At 47.1% G+C, this 15,527-nt stretch overlaps 1 protein-coding gene across 2 annotated transcripts in view; it reads right to left on the bottom strand.

Annotated features, from left to right (window-relative positions):
• Window positions 1-15,527, bottom strand: part of Stox1 (storkhead box 1) — a 59,781-nt gene that overhangs the window by 9,989 nt on the left and 34,265 nt on the right. For both annotated transcript variants that reach the window (XM_052164638.1, XM_052164639.1), the window contains exon 2: window positions 1,269-1,421. In XM_052164638.1, the coding sequence (XP_052020598.1) occupies window positions 1,269-1,421 (153 nt within the window). The remainder of the gene's footprint in view (window positions 1-1,268; window positions 1,422-15,527) is intronic.

The following is a 15,527-nucleotide window of genomic DNA, read 5'->3' as shown; positions in this document are numbered from 1 at the left end:
GACGCAGGAGAATTGGCGAAATTTCAAGGCCACCCTGCGCTATATCTTGAGAACCGGGCCAGCCTGAGCTACAGTGAGACCCTCTCTTAAGCAAACCTAAACAACCCAAGGAATAATATGTGTAATTAAACTACAGAATACTATATATAAGTTGGGCCCCATAAAGACACATGCGAGGCTAACGGCCAAGTACAGAAAACAGAAACCCGAGTGTCCCTGGATAGAAACCAACTTAAAACATTTGAAGACACAGCAGGAAAGCAAAGCCTCCTGTGGAACCCTGGGCTCCACCCCCAACACTGAAAACAAAAAAAACAAAACAACACACAAACCCCTACTCCTGGAGGAAGCATTCTTGGAGATTAAAGAGCCATGGAAATACTGAACAGAGGCGTGCGGTGGTGGCGCACGCCTGTAATCCCAGCACTTGGGAGGCAGAGGCAGGCGGATTTCTGAGTTCCAGGCCAGCCTGGTCTACAAAGTGAGTTCCAGGGCAGCCAGGGCTATACAGAGAAACCCTGTCTCAAAAAACCAAAAAGAAAAAAAAAGAAAAGAAAAGAAAGACAGACAGACAGACAGACAGTACAGAATGATCCCTTAGGTCCTAAAGTGTAAAATAAACTCCACATTCGAATGTGATTTATAGGGCAGAATTAAAAGCTTCAAATACTACAGAATCTGATTACAGCATTATTTACATATGAAAAGAGCCCTCTAGAATGTAGAAGAAATAAATCTTTAGGAAATGCAGGTGCTGGGCTGCTGAGATGGCTCCGCAGGCGAAGGGACTGCGGCTAAGCCCAAAGACCTGAGTTCAGTTCCTGAGATCCACATGGTGAGAGACCTACTCTTCCTGGAAACTGCCCTCTGACCTTTACATGTGTACTGCCATGGCATGCATGAGCCATCACACACACACACTCACACACAATGTACTTTTTGATATTTTTTTCCCCGTACTGGTGATGGAGGCCAGGGCTTTGCGCATGCTAGGCAAACATTCTATCACAACTATCCCCCCCACCCCACTATTACTTTTTGAGACAGGGTCAAACTGCCCAGGCGGGCCTTGAACTTTCAGTCCTGCTCAGGCCAGCAAGCAGCTAAAGCCTGCATTGCTTGTGCCACCAAGCTGGGTGACTTGTGGTATTATGACAAAAGATTCTATAGTGAGAAAAAAAAGTCACCATAGTCTTTCTATATTTAAGATTGTATATTCATAGAAACCAAACCCATTCAGATGAATACAAGTGGGGCAAAGTGGTTACCTGGGTAATGTTCTGTCAAGTGCTCCAAGAGGGATTCCTGTGTTACGGCCACCCGAACGGCGTTCATATCAGCTATAGCACAGCAAAGAACTTCAGCCAAGGGCACAAACCGGCTCTGGGCTATGGGACTCATTTGCACTGGGAAGACATCACCTGCATTAGAGGTCAAAAAGAGGGTAGGTGATATAGCACGCACCAATGAGGATGAGTAAACCAAGGACAAGCTTAAAAGGAAGACTGACAGGATCTGCTCCGACTCTGCTAACCTAGCATGCTCAATGGTAGAAACTGAAGAAGACAAAGGTTTATGTCCTAGTATCCTCTTGATGTGCTGTCGGACATTGTTATCCTCCCGTTTACATTTAAAGGCTGTCTTAATGGCTGGGAAGCCCTGGCTCAGAGTACAGTATCATTTGCAGCACCGGTGCAGATAAGCCATGCTTACCACAGTTTACGGGCAATTTATCAGACAGGGAATGAGCTATTGATGGACCCGGAGTTTGGTACACCGAAGAGAGTAACTGGTGGTAAAATGCAGGGGTGGGGATGGAACTCACTTTCTAAAGGGCTTGCCTAGCATTCACAAGACCCCAACAAGGCATAGGAAGCAGGATAGCACTCGCCTGTAATCCTAGCACTTGACACGGACCACAGAGAATCAGAAGTTCAGAGTCACCCGTGACTACATAGTGACTAGTTTGAAGCCAGTCTGGGCTACTTGAGACTCAAGTCGGTCTCAAAAATGAAAATTAGATATAGCTCAGTGGTAGAGTACTTGCCTAGCATGTTCGTCCTCTTACGTGAGGTCTCAGGTTCAACCCAAGGTACCTCGCACACACTAATAAACCAATCTACTGCTGCCCTATAATCCCAGAAGTCAGGAACAGAGGCAGAAGGATCATAAATTCAAGGTCCTCTTCTGCTATGTAGTAAGCTTGGGGCCAGCATTGGCCACATGAGACCATTTCTAAAGTAAAAATAATTAGAACAGCAAAACAAAAACAAAAGGAGTACCACTGGCTAGAAGTCATTTCCTCTTTATTTTTCTTTTTAAAGATTTATTTTTATGAGTACACTATCACTGTCTTCAGACACACCAGAAGAGGGCGTCAGATCTCATTACAGATGGTTGTGAGCCACCATGTGGTTGTGGGATTTGAACTCAGGACCTCTGGAAGAAGCAGTCAGTGCTCTTAACCGCTGAGCCATCTCTCCAGTCCTCATTTTCTCTTTAAAATGCATGTATGATTCTATATGGATTTACATGAGATGTTGCTCTCTCTCACGAAAGACACTCCAGAGAACATTTGGGATTGCCTTATTGTCCTCTAAGGAGTCCAACCGTTTGACACCACAACACAAAGCTGTCATCTCCAAGTTTCTTATGCTTAGGAACCCCGCCCCCCCAGCAAGTAAGTTACAACAACAACAACAAAAACTCATTGTGTTTTCGGTATGTTTCCGACGTGGGGGTAGGGATATCTACAGTCCACTGGATAAATGGGAAGACTTTCCCAGCACATTCCCTCACGGCTGTTGCTAAGCTACAGGGTGCAGGTACATAAATCAAGTTCTGTATCCAGGAGAGTGAGGTGAACCCTAACCCCAGGAACTCTGTGACGAATGCAGGGAGGGCTTCTGAGCTACAGCAATACCTGCTTCCCTTACGGCTGCGCTCTTGGCTTCTGGGACATAAAGTGGATTTCCTGTGCAGAAGATCCCACATGCTGATCCGATCAGATTTCACAATTCCAGAAAAATGTGTCTTAGTCAGGGTTTCTATTCCTGCACAAACATCATGACCAAGAAGCAAGTTGGGGAGGAAAGGGTTTATTCAGCTTACAGTTCTGCATTGCTGTTCATCACCAAAGGAAGTCGGGACTGGAAGTCAAGCAGGTCAGGAAGCAGGAGCTGATGCAGAGGCCATGGAGGGATGTTTCTTACTGGCTTGCTTCCCCTGGCTTGCTCAGCTTGCTTTCTTATAGAACCCAAGACTACCAGCCCAGGGATGGCACCACCCACAATGGACCCTCCCCCCTTGATCACTAATTGAGAAAATGCCCCACAGCTGGATCTCATGGAGGCACTTCCCCAACTGAAGCTCCTTTCTCTGTGCTAACTCCGGCCTGTGTCAAGTTGACACACAAAACCAGCCAGCTCCCTACTGTGCACGAACTAAAAGCAGCAAGCACCCTTGAGGATGGGCTTGTGTTCCACACTTTTAATCCCAGAGCTCATCAAAGCATTGTGCTAAAGAGAAACTGCAGGCCAGAGAGTCGACCCGCAATGTTCCTTCTGTTTACAGTCAGTCCTGGCTTCTTCGTCTCCCTGCCCGGTCTCCACGGTGCCACGTGTCCGGATGTTCTTGGGGCTCACTTCTGTGGCTGTGTCCCTGCATTTCTTGGAGACCGCGGTGAAGTCAACTCTGATGTCTTTGCCAGTCAGCCACGTCTCCATGGAGGTCGCCGTGTTAGATGGCAGAAACAACCATTGCGTCTGCATGGGGAGTGGATTCACAGGGACCCACCGGGAGACCTTGGTGGCTCTTTGTTGGTCAAAGCCTTATCTCAATGATACAACCTGTGAAGGCACTGTTGGCAGCCATGTTTGTCACCGCTGGCCTGGATACGCAGGCGCTGCCCCGCGTGAGACGGATCTATACAGACACAAAGCTGCCCTGCCTTTCTCCTTCGACTTTCTTGGAGCCTCAGGCTGTGTTTGTTTCTGTCAGTCTGGATTCACAGACAGGAGCCTAGCATGACTGTCCTCTGAGAGGCTCCGCCCAGCAGCTGACCGGAAACAGAGGCAGAGACCCACAGCCAAACATCCACAGAGCTTGGGAATTCTTGTGGAAGAGCTGAGGGGAGGGGAGGGTTGAGGAACCCAAGGGGATAGGATTCCTATCCAACTGAGTCAACTCACCTGGACGCTGGCAGGCTCCCAGAGACTGAACCACCAACCACAGAGCAACCAGAGGGGCTGGGCCTAGTGCCCCTCCCTACCCCTCTCCAAACAACTGAAGCAGGGGCTGTCCCTGACTCTGTTGCCTGCCTCGTTTCCTAATTGGGTCGCCTTCTCTGGCCTCTGGGAAAGGATGTGCCTAGTCCTGCAGTGACTTGAGGAGCCAACATAGGTTGATTCCTTGGCTGAGACCTCCTGCTTCTCAGAGATGAACCGGGGAGAGAGAAGTGGCTGGGATATGAGGGGAGTGGGGGGCCTGGGATGAGAAGGGGGCTTTGATCTGGATGTAAAATGAATAAATAAATGGAAAAAAATTAAGAAAAGTGATTAGGCCGAAAAACAAATACCATCAAAACAGAACAAAATAGATGCCATGTTCCATGTCTGATATATTTTCTACAATCTATCAGTCAAGAGACAGACAAGAAAGGATTTTTAACCTTTTTTTTTTTTTTTAAAAGACAGGGCCTCGGCTATGTTTCATGGGCTAGCCTGGAACTCACTATGTAGACCAGGCTAGCCTAGAGTTCACAGAGATCCACCTGCCTCACCCCCCAAGTGCTAGGATGGATGGCGAACCTCACTCACCACTGCCACCCATGCCTTTCCAAATCCCTCCTTAGATGCCACTGGTTTATTTATTTATTTGCTTTTAATTTTTAAGTCATAACGAAAGGAAAAGAACACATTTTAAAGGAAACTTGAAAGTTCACTTGGAGGGGAAATGAAGAGAGACCATTGTAAGGCAAAGTCAATGCGTTCCACGTGCACATAGATGGACGTCAACCAGCAGGCGGCAGGAGCCGCCTATTCACTCGACAAGGAAGCCTCCAGTAAGGCAGATCCTTGGGGCCCGCAACCTTCAAACGCTGACTACACACAGGCAGTGGTGGCACACGCCTTTAGTCCCAGCACTCAGGAAGCACAGGAAAGTTCGAGGCCAGCCTGGTCGTCTACAGAGCAAATTCCAGAACAGCCAGGCCTACACAGAGAAACCCTGTCTCAAAAAACAGGCAACCAAAAATGTTGACTAGAAACAGCTTGGCTTTAGACCAGTAGTTCTCCACCTGTGGGTTCTCTAGGCCTCTTGGGGGTCGGGGGTGGGGTTTGGGGGGGTCAAACGACCGTTTCACAGAGGTCGAATATCAGATATTTACATTACAATTCATAACAGTAGCAAAATCACAGTTATGAATTAGCAACGAAAATAATTTTACAGTTGGGGGTCACCACAGCATGAGGAACTGTATTGAAGAGTCACAGCGTTAGGAAGATTGAGGATTCCTGTTTTGGGTTTTGTTGTTGTTGTTATTAAAGAGTCAGTGTTAGGAAGGTCGAGAACCACTGCTTTAGACTAAAGCAAGCAGTCCTAATGCCCTAGAAAGCCCCAGACTGGGCGAGGGCAGAGGCCGAGAAAGTGTGACTTGCTCTTGGAGTGGGTGACAAGGGCTTAACAACCCAACACAAGGGGCTGGGGCAGCGGCAACCGTTACTCTGGCAAAAGACCAGGTTTGGTTCCTGGCCCAAGCACCTGTGCCAACTCGTCCGTTCCAGGGGCTCCTATGCCTTCTGACTTCCACGGGCATGCACATGCTGCACATACATATACACGCAGACAAAACACTCATGCACCGAAAAGAAATAAATCTCAAAAAAACAATCTAAAACAGGATAAGAGCTCATCGTGGAGGAAAAAACTGAGCTTGTGTGAAGACATAAAGCCCCACACCCATCGACATCAGGTGCAAGCCATCAAGAAAAAATACCCACAGGAGAATCAATGCAGTCCTCGTAGTCCTAAAGTTCAGAGGTTGGAGAGATGACTCTGTGTTTGAGAGTACTTCCAGAAGTCCAACTCCCGGCACCCACGTGGAGGCTCACAGACATGTATAACTCCAGCTCCAGAGACGAGGCTCCCCCTCCTAGCCTCTGTGGGCAGGAGTCATGTATGAGGTACAGGCAAAGCACTTCATGTGGATAAAACTAAAATTTAAAAAAAAGGGGGGGGGGCTGGTAGGTTGGCTCAGGCGGTTAAGAGCACAGACTGCTCTTCTGAAGGCCCTGAGTTCAAATCCCAACAACCACATGGTGGCTTGCAACCATCCATAACAAGATCTGACGCCCTCTTCTGGTGTGTCTGAAGAGAGCTACAGTGTTCTTACATATAATAAATAAATAAATCTTAAAAAAAAAAATCCTTACTTCATAAGAAAGCACGAAACTAGCAAGTAGCCAAAGCAACCCTAAGCAAAATCAACACTGAGCCAGGTATGGTAATGCGTGGGTTCCTTGTGATCTACTTGGGAGACTGAAGCAGAAGGGTCACAATTTGAGTCTAGGCTAGGCTCCAAAACAACTCCTAGGCCAGTCTTGGTGCTATATCTTAACAAAACAAAAAACAATCCCTGGTGAAGACAGAAAAGTAGACGTATGGGGCGTGGGGTGGGGTGGGGGTATCTGAGGTGGGAGGAGGGTACGTAGGGATGAGAAGAGAGATGGAACTGATCAACCAAAACTACGGGTGAAAATTCCATAAAGAAATCTAATACATAAGCTAGTTAAAAAAACAAACCCTGGGTGCTGAAGAGCTGGGTCTTCGGTTAAGAATACTTGCTGCTCTTTCAGAGGACCCGGATTCAATTCCTGGCAGCCACGGCAGCTCCCATCTTCCCATAACTCCAGCCCTAGGTGACCCAGCATCCCCTTTTATCCTAGGGCATCTGTAGTCAAGTGCACATAATCTACACACAAAAGACTCACATATATGCATAATTTAAAATGAGATAATTTTTAAAAAATTAACTCAAGGGCCTAGAAAGATGGCCTAGCAGTTTAGAGTACTGGCTGTTCTTCCAGAGGACCCAGGTTCAATTCCCAGCAGCCACCTGGGGGGCTCACAAGCGCCCGTTACTCCAGTCCCCAGAGGTTCTGACACAGTCTTCTGGCATAAACATGGTGTACGTTACATGCAAGCAAAAACCCACACACATGAAATAAGTAAATCTAAAAAAATAAAATAAAAATAAATTTTAAAAAAAGTCTTAAGTAGCTCAAAATGAACCAAAGACCTTAAAAGAAAACCCAAATGATTCCTCCTGCCTCTTGAGTCCTGGGATTACACAAATGGGCCACCAATGTCTAACCTGTTATGTTTTAATCTGGGATATTTCAACTTGATTTTCAAGGTTCATAAGAGACTTGTGATAGCAAATAATAGAAGCAGAAGAAAGGGTTCTGGAGAATTTTGAGAGCATTCATACATGCACACAAACTTTCCTGTGTCATACTTGTAAGAACTTGTCCTGTCATTAAGATGGAACACTAATTCTAATGTTTCCTGTTTACAACACAAAACTTCCCTCCAGAGCATGTGGACCCCACACAGGAGTGCTTGTGGATTGGCAGAGAACCCATGCGTTATTATTGACCCTTCAGAGGGCTTAGCTGAATCACTGGACCTCAGCTAATTAAATGGGAATTCAGGAAATCTGAGACCACTTCTCTGGGGCCTGGTACTGAATCCCACGGTGGGAAAGGCATCTTCCAAGCGTAGACAAAAGAGCCTGCAGAAGCATTTGGGCTTTAATAAGAAAGGATGCTAGCCCACGGTAACCCAAGAAGAGCCCCTGATTTCAAGCTGCTCTTTTATCTGGCAACCTTCCCCCCCCCCCTTAAAATTAATCCTGACCTGGTTTTAAAAGGAAAGAAAGAAAAAGCCAAAGCAGCCTTTCTGCAACCACACACTCCTCGCTGGTCGGAGATAACTGGTTATGTACAAAGTCCAGTGGCTTTAAATGATCCGATGTGTTACAACTTCAAAGAAGTTCAGGGGAGGAAGAAATCGATCAGAATGGAAATAAGATCAAGAGATGTTTCAGAACCACAGAACCAAGCCCGCTGCTCTCTGTCTCCCTTTCAGCTGAGCGAGACAGAAGAGAGACAATATAAACACTTTACATCTACAGGCCAAATAACACCAGGACTCAGAGCCGGCTATTGATCTAAGGCAGCTGGGCGACTGCTGCAGAGGGGAAATGCCTAGGCACAGTAGATCCTGAATATGGGGGTGCTCTGCCCTAGTGGTTTCAGAAAGAAGAACTGAAGGCTAGGGGGTGCACCTTGCCTGGCATGCAGGAAGCCCTCAGTTCAGAATCCAGCACCACAGACAACAGGCTACGGTGAGTCATACCTACAATGTCGGCATCAGGGGTTCAAGGTCATCCTCTGGTACATAGCAAGTTCTCCAGGAAAGTTTGGCAGGCCAGAAATCCAGTCACAAAACGAGAGAGCCTGGGGCTAGAGTGTGAACCATTAGGCAAGTACTTTAACTGGAAAGAAATCTGGACAGCATTGAATGAGGGAGGGTCAAGCTCACGATGACACAGGACAACAATTTATCGTGCGTTGCAGCCGTGACAGCGCATGCTTGACTACGAAAGGTCTGGAGCCTTGACAACATACACCCATGTTCTTCTTTTGCTACAACCCCCTTGTCCCAGTGGCAGCAGAAGATATTTTAAGTCTTCAGTAGATCACAGAAAGAATTAGCTTCTGAGATTCACACGGGCTTGTCTCTGAAGCCCAAGTTTGACTGGAGAATCCATTTAACTTCTATCCTGAACAACGGGTTTTCAGAGTGTGACGGGTTCGGTTCACTAGGCCTTCCCCAGCACCTCTTTCTGGGTCCACGCTGCTGGAGGTCCTGTATGGATTGGTTCACCATCAAACTCAACCAAGTATCAAATCTGCTCCTGCAGGATTGATTTCCCTCATAGCCAGCTCTGACGTGGTGCCTTGGAATTGCAGAATAAATAGTAATGCAGTGCACTCAAGAAAGGATAGTGGGGTAGTTAGTGGTGGCGCACGCTTTTGATCACAGTACTCTGGAGTTTAAGGCCAGCCCTGAAGGGAGGGGGAGAATGAGGTTTCATGCACCCCAGGCTGGTTTCAGTCTTGATATGTGGCCAAGGATGACCCTGAATTTCTGATCCTTCTGTCTCTGCCTCCCAAATGCTATGATCACAGGCAAGCACCACCACACCCAAGAATGATGCACGCTAAGCAACCATTCTACCAACTGAACAGCATCCCACCCAGGCCCAGAGTATCACAACTGACAGCTCCTAGGCATCCCGGACCCATCAGCCTTCTCTTCTTCCTCCACAGCAAAGCCTCCCCTTAAGCAAGTGTCCCCTGGCCATAGACAGATACGACCGGGGTGACTCCAATATGGCAGTCCTGCACAGGCTGGTGGCAGATTTCTGCAGCATCTGACTCTAGCTGGATGTTACTTTGTGGTGGTTCTTTGTCCCTCTCCCAGTTTTAGGCCCCCTTCCCTACTCCCGGCCATCACGAGATAGGAGAGAAAGGAGGATAGAGGGGAGCGACAGAGATCCTTGAATCTAATTTCTTCTTGTTTCTTCTTTGAGCATGACTACTAACCATAACCAACACACCCTGAAATAACCCGTCTGGCATTGACCATGTATATGCTCTCCTCTGCAAAGTTCCCAGAATTCCAAATATCACACAACTCCACAGAAACAGCTGGCAAGATTGTCCGCGCCTCTGCTAAAGCATGAGGCAAATCGCAGTCAACCCCTGCAAGGCAGTCCTGTGTCCTCACACCCAGGACTAAAATGGGTTTCTAAAGAAACCAGAATTCCAGAACTATCAAAGCTGTTGCAACAGCTGATGTTGCCCCTAACCATGCCCAGGGTGACCTTGTGGCACCCAGCACCTGGGCACCAGCTGCCTTACTGGTCCAAGCCCAACCTGGCAGCTGACTGGAGGACAAGTGACAGCAGGACACAGCAGCCTGGGCTCTGCTCCAAGCCCACGCAGAGCACGGATCTCCAACCTCCTCCTCTTCAAGGGCTGTATGTCCTAATATCAAACACCAGTTGAGTGACAGACAATAGTCACCTTAGACACCTTAGATGGATACTCCACATTTACAGAGGAAAGACAGACAGCCTTACCCAGGACTGTCTCTCGACCTCTAGCTTCATCCCGTGACCACCACCCTTTATTTTTTTGGCAGGCCTCTTCTCCCCCATTTTTCCCATGCCATCCTCGCATCCAACAGAGACACAGACAGGTCTCTGCTGACAGGGAAAGAGCTAGTAGCTCAATCATGCTGGCTCTTGGAAGGCAGCCAACGTCACTGCCGTGCTGTCAAGGCTGGTCCTTAACCATTACAAACAAGCCTGGTCTAAGAGCCAAAGCACTCAAGGAAGCAGAGGTCAAGGTCAGACTTTACCACATAGTCAGGTCTGTACATAAAAACAAAACAAAACAGAAAACCCTCAGGCTGCAGCATAGAGGCAGAGCATTTGTAGAACACTCACAAGGTCCTGGGTTGTATCCTAAGGACCTTGAGTGCACGCCAGAGAACCCACAAACCTAGGGGTTTTAATAAATTTAACACCAGGCAGTGGTGGCACACAGCTTTAATCCCAGCACTTGGGAAGCAGAAGCAGGTGGATCTCTTGGTCCGAGGTCAGCCTGGTCTACCGAGCGAATCCCAGGACAACCAAGGCCACATAGAGGAAGAAGCCTGTCCAGAGGTCCGGGGTGGTGGTAGTGGGTGCGTATCATCACACATTCTAGAGTCCAAAAGTCTGAGTGTTTTAATTCGTCTTGCTCTGGGTCTCAAAGCCATAATCAAAGTGTTGATTAGCTAGATTCTTTTTTTTTTAACTTGAGAAAAGGCCTTACATAGGTCATACTCAAACTTGCTACATAACCAAGGCTGGCCTAGAACTCTGATCTTCCTGTTTCCACCTCAAGTCCTAGGGTTCTAGTTCTATGCTGCCATGCACAGCTTTCAGTCTGCTCTCCTACCTAGACAGTTGCTGGGTATGTTTAGGTTTGAGGCAGAATTCTCTTAATTATAAAGCTGATAAGTAAGGTCCCTTAGATCACCAAGAGTGGTTCAAGAGGAGTCTTTCTCTGAAGTTCAAAGGCCCCTGCAGGTCTCGTGGGGTAGCCCCTCACCTTCCTCAGAGTGAATCCCCCTCATACTTCCACTCTCTGATTTGCTTTCAGTTTGCTTCTGCTACTGAAATCTGTCAGACACATTTCTCTTGTTTCTGAGAATTTTTTTTATAGACTATACTGGTCTCCGCAATGCCTAGGACCCTCTCAAGTGGAGAGTCCGTGATATTTTTAAAGTCCCTCTGCCATGTAAGGCAACACATTGACAGGTTCCAGGGAGTTGTTGGATGTAGGTTTCGTGGGCCACTCTCCCCAGCACTGGTATAGACAACCAATAGCTAAGGAGAGACAGAGACAGAAGCTATACATGTGGCCTGTAGAGAGGGCTCAGCAGGGCTTGCTGCTCTTCCAGAGGACCCAGGTTCAATTCCCAGCACCCACATGGCAGCTCACAGCTGTCTGTCACTCAACTTCCAGAAGATCTGATGCCCTCTTTTGGCTTTTGAGGGCCCCAGGCATACAAGTGGTACACAGACATACATACAGGCAAAAGCATATTCATCTAAAAACAATTACAATAATAAAACTCTGACCTAGTTCCCACATTCCATACACACACAACCCCTGCAACCCTCTCCCCTGCTCGCCACCAAAAAAGTGTGTGCAACCTTTCTTGCTAGCTTTCTAGGCAAACCTGGGACAGACTTGAGGTGGCACTTTTCCCCCAAAGAGATCCCAGAGGCCACACAGGGAACAGCTCCCATTGTTATGTATCATAACAACCAGTGGTGGTGAAGGCCTTTGATCCCAGCACTTGGGAGGCAGAGGCAGGCAGATTTCTGAGTTCGAGGCCAGCCTGATCTACAGAGTGAGTTCCAGGACAGCAAGGGCTACACAGAGAAACCCTGTCTCAAAAAACCAAAATAAATAAATAAATAAATAAATAAATAAATAAATAAGATATTACTGGGGCCAGCAAGATGGCTCAGCAGGAAAAGGGGCCTGCCACCAAGCCTGAAAACCTGAGTTTGATCCCTCAGAGCCACAAGGTGGAAAGGAAGAATCAACTTGTCCTCTGACCCTTCTCATTCATGATGTGTGGCTCATTCACACTTGTGGGTATACACAAATATGCACACACACAATAAATGTATCTTTAAAAACAGAATACTGTCTCAAAAACTACCATTGAGCCAGGCCGGTGGTGGTGCACTTGGGAGGCAGAGGCAGGTAGATCTCTTGAGTTCAAGGCCAGCCTGGTCTACAGAGTGAGTTCCAGGACAGCCAGGCCTATACAGAGAAACCCTGTCTCGAAAAAACCGAAAACAAAAAAAACAAAAACAAAAACAAAAAAAAAAGAAAAAAAACTACCATTGTACATAAAAAGACCATCTAGTGCCGAACTGTTAACTGAATAAAATTTCCATGTAACGTTTTATTAAATGCCGTCTTTTCTACCTTCCCAGCTTTCTCTTGCACATTTAAAATGAGCCCCACTGGGGGATAGGGTGCCAAACATTCCAACCAGGGTCTCAGGGTTCTAATGTGCTTCTGCTGTGTGGCTCTGAGTCTCCACAGCATTTCTATGGTCTGCCCCCTTCTCCTTGTATGTGTGGGGCTCAGGACGATAAGTACTTCTCAAACTCTGTTTTCTAGAACACTCACTACATGCAGCTTTAAGAAAAAGGTCCTTGAAGCTAGAGAGAGACAGATCAGCAGTTATGAGCTTGGGTTATTCTCCCAGAAGACCTGGGTTTTTTAATTCCTGGCAAGGATGAAGTACAAAGGACCAGTTTGGATTCCTAGCATCCACAAACATTTGCAACTAAAGTTTCAAGGGATCTGCTGCCCTCTTCTGCATGCATGTGGTACAGAGCAGGCAAAAGACGCATATGCATAAAATAAATACAAACGATAAGGGGCTGGAGAGGTAGCTCAGTGGTTAAGAGCACTGGGGTTCAATTCTCAGCACCCACATGGCAGTTCACAACTGTCTGTAACTCCAGTTCCAGGGGACCTGACACCCTTACACCAATGCATACAGAATAAATAAAAAAATTTTAAAAGGTTTGGGTTTTTTTGTTTTTGTTTTTTGTTTTGTTTTTTGTTTTGTTTTGTTTTTTGAGACAAGGTCTCTATGTAGCCTTGGATGATCTGGAACTCACTATGTAGACCAGGCTGGCTCAGAGTTCCTCCTGCTGGGATTAAAGGTGTGTACCACCAAGCCTACCAGGCTAAAAAACAACAAAATACAAGAACAAAACAAAACAAAAAAAACAAAAAACAAACAAAAAAACAAATCAAAGAAAAAAGATCCCAGTTCAGAAAGATGGCTCACTGGATAAAGGCATTTGCTGTTCAAATGTATTTGATGAGTTGATTTCAAGCCCCAGGACAGACTCCAACGAGTTGTCCTCTGACCACCACACACACACACACACACACACACACACACCATGGCAAGTGCCCCTCTCTCCCAATAATAAGAAAAGGAAAATAGCATCCCACGGCCAAAGGTTTGCAAAGATGCTTCTTGGCATTGTAATGGCATGGTTAAAGGGCATCTGTAAAGAATGGCCTGGCTGGCCTCGCTCAGCAGCTCCAGGCCGTAATCAGTCATACCCCAGTGTGGGCAGGCTTGGCGTGCCTTCCTTTTGGTAGAGTAAACGGACAAGCTACAAGCCCCCTCCATTGCACTGCATTCTGTTTATGATCCTGTGACTCTTTGCCAAAGCCTGGACCCCGTTTTCCTCGACTCGCTCCTCCAAGGCAGCCTCTGCACGTGGTTGTTAGTGCCTCCTGAATGCTGTCCCACCATTTGGAAACCAGGAGCTGGGAACACATTCTTCGTGTTTGTATTCGTGAAGCAGGAAGGAACCACTGCAGCGCCGCGCCAGGTGCTCAGACCGCTCCTTACCCAGCAGATATTTATTGAGTATCTATTATATGCCAGTTGTCTGGGAACTACAGCAAATGGGACACAGTACTTGCCCTCAGAGGGGCTCTGGTTGGGATGAGGAGCAGTGGGTGGAGGCACTTATAAACCAATGTGAAGACTACAGCACTCCACTCGAATCCTCCTCTTAGGATATTTGGAGATGCCTGAGTGAGACTATCATGAATGAATGACAAAAAGAAAAAGAGAAAGAACCAGATGCAACTCGGGTCTCAGGTCCCAAAGGCAGCAAAGAAAGCAGCGGCAGTCCTGGAATGTGTTTAGCAGCCATGGGCTCGCATTCTTCACTTCATCTACAGGGTACCCTCTTTATCGATTAGTTACCTCAACTGTTCAACAAAGGGGCAAAATGTGCTTGCACGCGCGCCCTGGGGCCAGCACTTGACAGTAGGGAATAAGTCTGACTAGAATCCCCGCATCCCCAGCACCCTGAGATTTTTTTTTCTATAGCACATTCCTTCGGTACATAAATGAGGTTTCTTGATCAGTCCTGACTTTTTCCCAGTTCCCACAGCCTTTTGACTAGACACCAATCCTGACAGGTGGTCCTCTCACCTAAAAGGACTGACCTCGGGGCTGGGCACACTCTTATTTTTGAGAGATATTTCTGAAGTCCGGTAATTTACTTGACTGGTCCATTTGAGACATTCTGTTGTTCTGCCGTGTAGAGGGAGAAAACACTGATACTCCATCTTTAGCTTCTCGTAAGACTGGCAGTCAGGGGACATGACTTTCGCCAAGGAGATTTAAAAAAGTCTTACATCCTTCATTCTTTCTTCCTGCTTGGATTTTTGTTTTGTTTTCAGACAGGGTCTCGTGTAGCCCAGGATGGCCCTGAGCCCCTGATCTTCCTGCCTCTGCCTCTTGAGTGCTGTGATTACAGGTGTGTGCGACCACACCTTCCTGCTTGGATCGTAGGTAGATGCAGCTATCTCATGACCAGGAGAAAATAAATCGGAAGCAAAATAACCACCCAGGTCCTCAAGAAGGCAAAGCAGAGAGCAGAAAATAACTCCCAGGTTTGGGCCCACCAGGCTGAGTTGTGCTTGGGCCAGCCTATCTACCTTTAAGCCTCTTGTTACAGGAGGCAAATCTACCCTTTCTTTGTACAAGTCCTTTTTTTTTTTTTTTTAAGGCTTTCTAAAATCTACCAGAACACTCTTTAATCTGAATCTCCCCACTCAAGGACCAGTGACATGAGTCACCTCTTCTTAGCCTCTGCCCTAAGCTCTTTGTGTGCCCCAAGGGTTTGACTCCATCCAACCTCTGGGCTTGACGCACAAGATACTTCATTAACCCCTTCACTGCCGTCACACAAGAATGCCACACAGCTGGTTGTCTATGGAAGAGGTCTTATGCTATTTATGTCCAAGCTGAGCTACAGATGCTATGAGAGGCAGAAA

Source organism: Apodemus sylvaticus, chromosome 19 (genome assembly GCF_947179515.1).
Source record: "Apodemus sylvaticus chromosome 19, mApoSyl1.1, whole genome shotgun sequence".
Lineage (NCBI taxonomy): Eukaryota > Metazoa > Chordata > Mammalia > Rodentia > Muridae > Apodemus > Apodemus sylvaticus.
The sequence above is the reverse complement of the archived record's forward strand: the minus strand, read 5'-3'. Positions and strand labels throughout refer to the sequence as shown.